This window comes from Triticum dicoccoides, chromosome 7B, assembly GCF_002162155.2.
Source record: "Triticum dicoccoides isolate Atlit2015 ecotype Zavitan chromosome 7B, WEW_v2.0, whole genome shotgun sequence".
Lineage (NCBI taxonomy): Eukaryota > Viridiplantae > Streptophyta > Magnoliopsida > Poales > Poaceae > Triticum > Triticum dicoccoides.
This window is the reverse complement of record NC_041393.1, coordinates 149273345-149284388: the sequence shown is the minus strand read 5'-3', so window position 1 is coordinate 149284388 and position 11044 is coordinate 149273345. Positions and strand designations below refer to the sequence as shown.

General features: G+C 44.4%; 1 protein-coding gene across 1 annotated transcript; it reads right to left on the bottom strand.

Moving 5' to 3' along the window:
• Positions 1 to 9249: 9249 nt before the first annotated feature.
• Positions 9250 to 10682, bottom strand: LOC119338351 (E3 ubiquitin-protein ligase SIRP1-like). Its single transcript, XM_037610652.1, has one exon. The coding sequence runs from the start codon at positions 10565 to 10567 to the stop codon at positions 9671 to 9673; it is 897 nt and encodes a 298-aa protein (XP_037466549.1). The 5' UTR covers positions 10568 to 10682; the 3' UTR covers positions 9250 to 9670.
• Positions 10683 to 11044: the final 362 nt, after the last annotated feature.

The following is an 11044-nucleotide window of genomic DNA, read 5'->3' as shown; positions in this document are numbered from 1 at the left end:
GTGGTGGTGCCGGAGAAATCAGACAACGCCCCACTTATATTGGTTGTACAACTAGTGACACAAAACATAGGACCGACTCTAGCAGACTGTACCCATACTTCACTGGCCACACCACTAGCCCCACCACATAGGACCTGCACTCCAGCAAAAGGTATACCGATTTCATTTGCCATAGCACCAGCCGCACCACAGAAAAATCCCACTCCAGCAAAAAGTACAGCAAGTCCACCGGCCGAAGACCTATCTCAACTGCAGAGACGGCCAATTCCTGCAGATTGGAACCCCATTCCATTTATTTCCAGTTTAAAAGACAATGCTTTCAATGTTGTTAGGGACTACGTGCATATATCCCCATCATGGGAAGATTATAGTGAAGACAAACACCATTTTCACATCTTCCTATCCAACTTACGTGTAAGTGCTATTATTCATGGTTATTATTTTCCTGTTTTCTGCTGATTGAACACATCAATGATTTACATTACATTGTTGTAACTAGGTGAGGGTCAATCTGGATAGTCATGATGAGCAAAGCTTGCTTGTGCTTTTCAAGGAAACATTGCAGCAGTATCGGTGTTACCTGAGGAAATCACACTTTGATGGCAAGTCTATAAACGAATTTCCGGTGAAGTCTCCTGTGCTAAATTTAGAAGACATTGAATGGAAAAACCTTGTTATGCACTGGTCTCGTTCCCAGGATGAGGTATTGTCTATGAAATCACATGACAATTTGAACTTCTACTTTTCCGCATGTGCCTTACGGATCTTTTTTGCAGGAAATCAGCTCAAAGAAGAATTCCGGTTTGAAAAGAACGACAGGATATCGCAAATATGTTGCCCACTGCTTTGCTCTTGTTAGTACCTGTTATCCTGTATCACTGTACTTGCATACATACCTGGTTCATTATGTGACAGCAGTATGCATGATAGCTTGCTTATCAATTGTTCGCTCCAAATTATCTGATCTGTATGAATGGTTACATTAGTGTAGAATATATCCAATGCCAATGAATTTTTTTAGCTCTGCATTGTTCTTGTAAGTACATGTTGTCCTTTATTAGTGTACTTATATTGACAGGTAGTTGTTCATGTACCATCACTCTGTAGCTTATTTTCCTTTGCCCTCCATTTTCTACACATCAGATCTATATTTACTCTTACCATAAGGTTGGTACTGAAGAAGTTTAGCTGTGCATTGCTCTTGGCTGTGCCTTTTGCCTGTATCGCTGCACATACATTTATAGCTACTTGGTTATGTAGCATCACTCTTCATCTTATCTTAAATATTCTCTATTTTTCATATATTATCACATCTATATTTACTCTTAACAAAATGTAGAATAAAGGCAATGCTTATGAAGAAGATTCTGTTCTAAACTTCTTGAATTGCCCCCCCCCCCCATCAGCATGGAGAAGGGCTTTATAGATCTTGTCTTCACCAGTAATGTAAGTTTGTCCTTCTCAAGCCTTCAAACTTTGTTGTGTATATTTGGTTAGGCATGGCTGCAATAACTATTTATTTTTGGTGTTTGCATCAAATTGCATATTTAAAGTTTATTATGTAGTTCATAAACAAAAGTTTGTCCTTCTCAATTTAAGTTTTCAGTTGTACAACCAAGTTCCTTCTCCATACCATGTAAATTAAACTATACAGAGCAAGTGATCTTCTTTTGCAATGCATGTATGCTTCTGTTCTTTATCCGTAATCCAGTGGTGTGGTGAACCTACCCACTACAGCACAATGTCATATTCTGCAATGTCTTAACTATGAACAATGTCATATCATTATACTATTATTTAAACCGCCTCTTTATTTGCCAATCTGAAATGGGATAAATTGATAGCACACTAACCATTGATACTTATGAGTTCTTGATCTGTAATCCAGTGGTGTCGTGAAGCTGCCAACTCCTTCATAATGTCAATTCCTGCCATGTCTTAACCTGAACAATATCATATTGTGTTAATGCAATTTTAAACTGTGTCACTTTATTCGTCAGTAAGAAATGTGATGAATTGTCAGCACTGATACTTTTATGTGCAAAACATGTCATATGTCTGCTTGTTTATTTTTCAGAGTGAGGAAGATATAAGTGTTGAACAAGCGCAGTCTCATCATCTTGCTCAGCTGCTTGCGCTGCAGCTCCCCAGCAGGGCTAACCTTTCTTGAACTCTATTGATGTGCTGTCGGTTTTGTATATTATTTTGTCGGCGTGTTTATTTGCACTGGTGGCGATCTTTGATGCCCAGTGTATGTAATCTGTTGTCTGCTTGTGCTTTATTATCATAGTGGCGAACTTTGATGCCTAGTGGATGTAATATGCCGTAATTTCTTTATTGTATAGTCTAGGTTTTTTCTTATTCATGATGCTGCAGTTATTTTACTGTATATATATCCTGTCTTCGCTGTAAACCGGCCAAACCATAAAATTACGGTACATAATCGGGCCGTCATGCAATCACGAATGTATGATCCGCATCATGGGCCCCGTCAAACTAGCCCACTAGTAGATTCGGGCCTTTAATAGGCCGAGTAACCCCCGGCCCTCTTTTCGCAAGAAAACTCAATGGGCTTTTAGGAGGCTGAGAAGTAGGCTGGGCCTGAAACGTGCCGAATAGCTCACGGGCCGGCGGCAGCCCGAAATGGACCCCGGCCCATGATTGTGTGAATCAATTCACGGGCTTTTAACAGGCCAAAGTTGTCTTGGTCCTTATTTGGCCCAATCAGATATCGGCTGCGAGCAGGCCGGATGCAAACCGGGCCGTAGTTAGGCCCAACTATATGACGGGCTTTTAACAGGCCGAAATTAATATAGGGACAAAATGTTAAATGGGCCCTTAACAGGCCGAAACTAATATCAGGCCGAATTACTAAATGGGCCTTTAGCAAGTGGGCCCAAAAGCATGGCGTTCAGTCAATGGGCTGAATCTGATATGGGCCATAATTGAGCCCAAAGCCTCTTAAAGGGCCGGACCTGATCTGGGCCGTGATTTGGCCCAAAAAGTGGGAGGCTTTTAACGGGCCGGATCTTATATGGGCCATTATTAGGCCCGGAACGTGGCAGGCCATTAATGGACCGGATCAATTATGGGCCGGCATTTGGCCCAAAACATGGCAGCCAGTTAATGGGCCAGCCTACTAGGGTCCTCAAAATCTTGTGGGCCTACAGCTGGGCTGGCCTATTAATGTCGGCGAAATCTTGTGGGCCTTTAGCTGGGCCGGCCCATTATGATCCGCATGAATTTTGTGGGCCTTTACCTGGGCCGGCCCATTATGGCACACAAAAATCTTGTGGGCCTTTACCTGGGCCGGCCTATCATGGCCCGTGAAATCTTGTGGACCTTTAGCTGGGCCAGCCCATTATAGTCTGCAAAATCTCGTGGGCCTTTAACTGGGCCGGCCCATTATGGGCCACAAAATCTTGTGGGCCTTTAGTTGGGCCGACCCATTTAAACTTGATTGGTTGTGCCACGTGTCGACGTATCATAGGCGCCTTCTGTCCAATGAGTGGATGACATTTGTCCCAACGATGAGCCGACACGTGTTTCCTCCAGCCAATGATGATTTTACACGTGGAAAATCCCCATTGGTCGGGGCTGTTAACGAGTTATCGGATCCAAAACCCGACCCGATAGCTTAACGGCGTTCCGTTATGGTGGATGCCACGTGTCGGTCACCCTTGACGAAAGCACTTCTGTGACGCGCGATTTATCGTCATGAAAGTGGGCACTTCCGTGATGATAATTTTGGTAATGTCATGGAACACTTCTACGATAACACAGGTATGACTATCTTGATTCTGTCATAAATTTGTCATGGATGTACATGCATGACAAAAAACACGACCTACTGTGACAAACACGTATCATCATGGAAGTGTATTTTTTTTGTAGTGAAGTGAGCATCAAACCTTTTACATCTTCCGACCCTGCTGAGCAAATAGAACATTGGGTAGTATTGCCTCTATCCCAAGTTACTTGTGTTAGGTTTGTCTAGATACGAATGTATCTAACACTAAAACGTGTGTAGATACATTTGTATCTAAAAAAATCTAAGACAAGTAATTCGTGACAGAGGAAGTAGTTGGTATGCGTTTGTTTGCTAGGATTGCACCCAAGAATAATTCCATGCATTTTTTTACTTTACTTGGCACCTGAAGTTTCCATAGAATCCCCCAAACAGGGGTTACCCCAGGATGGTCTTTGACTATCAACTCGCCTAAGTCTGTCTCTATGTGTGTGATCCCATTCAATATAATATGTCGATCTAACAGAGAAGGCATACAATCTAGTGTTGTGCCAGGCCACAATCTTCATTGAGATTTTTTTACTTAGGGTATTCGGAGAACTCTATCTACATCAATTAGATAGAAAATTCTTTAATAAGCACCACAACCCATTTCCCTGTGATCATGCTTATTAGTTCATTTGCCGAGTGTAGCAGAATTTGTTCCCTTGGAGTTTGGATCATGCGAGATGGTCTACCTCACACCACCAAGAGTTTGAGAGGGGGTGGTTGCACTATATTAGTTGTGTATATACCCTAAGGGCATGTTCGGTTTACACTGGATTAAAGGGGTTTGAGGGGGATTAAATTCCTTGCAAGTAAATAAAACTTCAATCCTCTCCAATCCCCTTGGAGGGGGGATTAACAAACTGCCTTGTTTGGTTAGACCAGTATTGGCAAGGATCGGGGTTCAATCCACATGGTTTGGCCTAATCGGATTAAGTCCCCAAACTGGCAAGATTGCGCGTTTGGTTTAGGCTGCGGCCGGAAAAACCCGGGCCAAACCACGAAGAGAAAAATATCTTCTCGGAGGTGTGAAATAGATCCATGGGAGGCGAGGATGTGGTGGTGAAAAAGGCCTACATCATGGCAACCGAGGCGTGGTGTGCTGCCGATAGCCTTGACTATCTAACAATGACGATATCACCCTAAACCTCTCCTCCCCCTTCCTCGCCCCCCTCGACTGCTCTGTCACTCGAGCTTCAACGACTGTGCCTCCCTCCGTTTATCCAGTCATAGAGACATGGGGACTCACTAGAGTCAGGGCTCCCCTCATGATCCCAAACTTGTTCATACATATGCTTATCTTGTGCTTTTCACCTCTCAGATTTTAGGAAAAATACATGAATTAGTGTAATTTGGCCCTTGTTATCACAAGTTTGAGTCATTTGCCGCCCCACCCTTGATATTTGATTCCTAGCTCCACCACCGTGTCTATCTCCTCATCTCGTGCGACAACGAGATGATCCTTTCTTCTATCTCTCCGGGGCCATGCCTTCGCCTACACGAACTGCATTGTGGGCGAGCCCGACATATGCTTCTTGATCTTGATTTTACAAGCCCCACATATGCGATTGATTTGATTCGTCTTATTTCCCATTAACATCTCAAATGGGGCGATGGATTCTTTGTTTTTTGGCTGCCTGGTGGTCGACCTAATTGAGGTATTTACGGAAATTTGATTATGCTTGTGCCCATAGTTCAAAATCTTTCGTTCTTGTTTCCTATGGGGGAAGGTGGTTGCTCTTCGCAAATGGGTAAAAAGGATAGAAGTAGTAATTGCTCTCCGTTTTGACTGGGTGTGTTGCTCTTAGAGATGAAGAAAGGGAGACAACATCTAGAGGTTTGAGGAGGGAGGATGCATCCTTGGAGCTACACGAGAAAATATTAAGGGAGTGTTTGGTTGTCTACATAACACCCATCCAGGCCCTAAGGATGAAAGTTTGGGCCGTTTGGTGACCTACGCGTGCGGCTGAGCCTGCATAGCACATTACTCAAAAGCCCTAGAGCCTGGGTATGGAGGAATGATCGAATTGAGTGTTTCCAGCCAGCCATGCCCAATCGAGTGCAAGCACTGCAACGTGGGATGAGTTGGAGACGCTACATTGTTTCCCGGAGTCGTGCCATGAATCCGCTCACCCCTATCTCACTGTTGACTCATGGAGGACATCAACGGGCCCGATTAGAGAACCATGTGCATTGATTTAGCCACCAATTTAGACTTGCAGGCTACAATTTGAGTGTTAATTTGGGTTTAGGATCGTGTTTAGGATTTCATATGACTCAATTAGGGTGTGGATATGGGGTTTTATTTGGTTGTCCAAGTCTTGTTAGATTTGAGTGTATATATGGGGTTAGATCAGGGTGTGGATATGGGGTTATATTTGGGTGTCATATAGGGCTCGATTAAGGGTTTGATATGGCTCGAGTTGGTCTTGTCAGCATGAAACCTCTTGATCTTGTTGTAGGAGCCTGCGGCAGTGATGATGTTCTTATTGTTATGGTAGATGCGGATGTTTTCCATGTAGATTTAAATGTTCAGCTTCATGATCAGTCCATGCTAATTTGTTACATGTGCTTGTGTGTTGATCTTCATGATTAGTCCATGGTAGTTTGATACATCCATTGATCTTGTTCAAATTGATTAGCACGGCAAGAGCTCCAAGGGCAAGGAGGTTGCTGGGGGTAGCGCCTCGCAGAGGCATCGGGGGAGGCTGACGAATATCAACCATTTCCATAAATCGAGATGTCCAACCCACTTCTACAAGGTGATTTTAGCACCTGGGTTGGAGCTATTACCGATCCCCGACAACTTCAATAAACACATGGGCACAATCCCACGGCAGACTAAACTCAAGAAGAACACCGGTTGCACCAGGAAGGTCGAACTTTGGGAGATCAACGGAAGGCTAGCCATGGATGAGGGGTGAGTCGGCTTCGCCATTGCTCACAACCTCCAGATCAGCTACCTCATCATCTTCAAGGTGTTGATCAAGGACACTTTCAGGATCATTGCCATCGACCTTTCCATAGCAGAGGTGGTGGCCAAGTGCCAGAGCACAACAAAGCACTTATCTTGATCCAAGTAGTTTAATGTGTTTTCATTAGTCTATCGATCTGTGTTATTATTATCATCACTATATGTTTATGACTTCGTCGTCATTATTTTGGCTATGCTTGATAATGTAGTGCCTATAATGTAATGTAAATGCTTGTTCAAATAGGTATGCTCTGCCTATCAGTGTGTGTGCGCGCGCGCAGCGGTAACCTTACCACTCGAACAACAGGTTACCACACCGCATGTCTTGAACGTAACCACTTACCACATGTTTGCAGCCAAACGGCATGCTAGTGGTTCACCACTAAAGCAAGTTGTGGTTTTGCGGGCAACCAAACTAGTTGCATAACATGGTTTTAAGCTTGCATTAGCTCAGCCAGGCTAAACCGTGCTACATATGCAAGGAGGCCAAAAAATGATGCAGATAACCAAACACGCCATAAGACAATGAGAGATGCAGCATGCTAGTGCCCAAAATGCGTGTCATCTTGACTGGATTATCATGATGATTAACCTCCAACTTGTTTGATTAGGCATCCCTTCTCTTTCAGTTCTAAAGTTTGTTGGCAATTGCAATATTGTTGGTGATAGGGAATTTATATCCAGAGAATAAACCCTTGGTTTATTCATTTCTTTAACTTTGGTAAACTACATCTTTGGTATATGATTCTTGCTTTCAAATTAGAACTGAACCAAGAACTGAGCAGTTCATCTTTTATTTTCTGATGCCACTTCTAATGTATTTGCATGAATCATTTCATTTTCTTTTGAGATTAGGTATTGGTTCTAAAAACCTTTCTGCTGCACTAGTTGCTAATACCATCTCCCTCCGTATCAAAATGTAAGACATTTTTTGACATTGTCATAGTGTCAAAAAAAGTCTTACATTTTGATACAGAGGGAGTACTGTTTTGTCAAATTCTATACAAACCCCTTTGAACATCATTTACTGCTGATCATGGTGCCACATACTCCTCCGGAGTAATAAAAAATAGCCTAGTTCCACTCAGGGTAAATGTAAGGGAACCAGTGCAATGTCTTGGGCAGTACTAATACCAAGCTCAACTTTGTTTAAGAATCAAGATAGCACTGAGTTCTTGAGTGTTCAAGGTCAAGGCTGGATTGAATTACCGAACTGTAATGGTAGTACTAATACCAACCTCAACTTTGTTTTAGAATTCATGATAGCACTGAGTTCTTGAGTGTTTAAGGTCAAAGGCGGATTGAATTACCGAACTGTAATGATATCATTGTGCGAACACCTTATTGTGCTAACATCAAATGGCGAATAAATAAGAGATCACAAATACTCCATAGATAAGGCAGCATAATATTTCTAGCCACCGTGTTAGTTTTGAACCCCACTTATAAAATAGCATGCATGTTACTGATTCAGCTTTGCCATATCCTATCTGTTTAATCTTTGTTGTGATCTACTCCCTCCGTTATAAAGCTAGTACAAAGTTGAGTCACTAAAGCTAGTACAAAGTTGAGTCACTAAAGCTCGTACAAAGTTGAGTCACTTATTTCGGGATGGAGGGAGTATCTGATTGCTTATTGCTCCAATTTTGCTCCCGAGGTGACCAAAGCTCAAAAAAGGATGGACATGTGAACCAGCTAACTAAAAGAAGCAGTATCACAAATAGAGCTTCACTTAAGGTTAACACAACAAATAGGAATCAGATGATTCAGGTTATATGAAGCAGCTAAAATAGCAAATTTTAGCGCTTATATTTTTAAAGATGATTGCCAAAGGGAGTCCTGGTAAATATACTTCGAACTCGTTGACAAAGACCATAATAATCTAAGTGATAATTACTGCAAGCAATTCATAAAAGGCCAGCAGCTAGTTAACATGAATCACATTTTATTTCAAACCAACTAATGTTACGGTATTTGAAATTGTGCAGTATAACCAATACCAATAGACCCCCGCACAATATATTGCTTGCAGTACAACCAATACCAATTTCAGCTAAAATAGCAAATTAGCTCCTATATTTTTAAAGATGATTAACAAAACGAGTCCTGGTAAATATAGTCCGAACTCGTTGACAAAGACCTTAATAATCTAAGTGATAATTGCTGCAAGTAATTCATAAAAGGCCAGCTGCTAGTTAACATGCATCACATTTTATTTCAAACCTACCAATTTCACGGTGTTCAAAATTTTGCAGTATAATCAATACCAATATATCCTTACAGAGTATATTTGCCTACAAGAAGTCAATTCGTATAGGAAATTAATCGAACAATGGCAAATACTTTCCCCAGTAAGTTCACTTTACTTGAATCGAACTTCATGCAAAGAAATATAAATCCTGTAGATTTTTTCTTGCAATGCTAGAGCATGGATACAAACTCTAGCCCATATGACAATAAGACACAGTGGTAACAAATAAACTACAAGCAAATAACCTGTTCATCACGTTCAGATATATAGACCATCTTTAAAAAATAACAACTCTCGACAAATAATTACAGTTGTACCCAAAAAGAGTGTACAAGGTACAAGACTTACAAAATTAACAACAGAAAACACATATATCACCAAACATATTAGCTAACAAGTTGGTCCAAAGTAAGTATAATAACTCCCAAGTTCCGCTACATATGAATGTTCATATGATTATAAGCTATTCCAGCTTACCATCGATCAACTAGCATAGAAGATAGAACACACAAGCAAATGTAACTCAACTAGTCCATATCACAGAACCAAAGTACTGGCTTCACTGCCACTGATCAGTCCACTAAGCAGTTCAATTCATGCTCCATGGACACTAGTCATCAGATGTTCATACCTTCAAACTCGATCTTCTGGCTCAATCAAAGAAGCCCTCAATCTCACGGGTCTCTGACACGACGGCATCAGATTCTGGGGGAGGTGGCCATTCAGACGATACAGTTTCTGTGCTATTCGCAGGTCCAGCACCTCCTTCCCCTGTCATCGCCTCTGCGAGCTGAGTAGGCGACGTCGCGGCCGGAGCCACTGCATCACTATTGGTGCGGATGCGGCGGCGGTTGGTCGTAAACCGGATAGTGATCTGTGTTGGTGGCGGATCCAGTTGCTGGGGCTCCACCCCCTCGAGGTTGGTGGGCGGGAGGCAAGAGCGGCAGACAGGGCAGGAATTGTGCATCTCCAGCCACTGCACGATGCAAACGGAGTGATAGAGGTGACCGCAGGGGAGCCTCCGCGCGGCGACGGCGAGAGGGAGGTCGTCCTTGCAGATGGCGCAGACAGAGGCGGGCTCGGACACCTCGACCGTCGGCAGGGCGGCGATGGACGCCGCGGGCGCCGGGGGCTGGCCCTGCCCACCGATGTGCCCCTGCTGCTGGAGCACGGACACCGCCGCGGCTGCGGCGGTGGCCACCGAGGTGGGATCGTCGTAGAGGCGACGAACGAGGCGGGTGAGATAGGCCTGGGCAGCGGTGTGATCGATCCCGAGGTCGATGTCGTCGGGCTCCTCGGAGGAGTCGGAGAGGAATCCCGGTGGCGGGGGCGGCGGCGGTGGAGGGGACGAGGTTGACGGGTTAGGGTTCTCCTCGAGGAAGTCGCTGCGGCAACGGGGGCAGAGCAGTAGCCGCGAGGGCGTGGCGGCCGGCGCAGGGAGGGAGACGGTGGCCTGGCACTCGTAGCAGTAGAAGACGACGGGCGTGGCCTCCGTCTCCGCCCCCGCGGCCGCCGCGTCGGCCGGAGGAGGGGAGGACGCCGCCGACATGGCTCTCTCGGGCCGGTTGAGGGCTCCGCCTCCGGCCCGCCGGTCGTCGCTTCGGGTTTTCCTTTTTCTTCGTTTCTCCTCTCCCTGATGTGTTGTGGTGGGCGTGGTGATTGGGTGGGTGCCGTGCCATCGGCTCGGTTGTTTTGGGAGTGCTTAACTATCGGCGGCCGCGCTGGGCCCGGGAGGGTCACACGAGATTAGGCTGGCGAGCCGGCCCACACGCAAGCCCTTTCTTCTTTGATAACTGCCCCACCCGGAAGCCCGAGCCCCTTTTCAGACACCATATTATTTCTCAGAAAAGAAAAAAAAAAGCCCTAAAAAGGTCAATAATCTGCGCCGGTCGACCGATCTCATGCATGGACCGGCCACGTTGCTAGTGGCACGATCCAAGCACGCAGATCCGTCTAATTTTTTTTATTTTTTGTAGGAACAGATCCGTCTAATTGGATTGATTGCTTCGATCACCATCTACCATGC

Excerpts from the sequence above, each read along its gene's own strand:
- LOC119338351 (XM_037610652.1), bottom strand. The coding sequence starts at position 10,567 with ATGTCGGCGGCGTCCTCCCCTCCTCCGGCCGACGCGGCGGCCGCGGGG.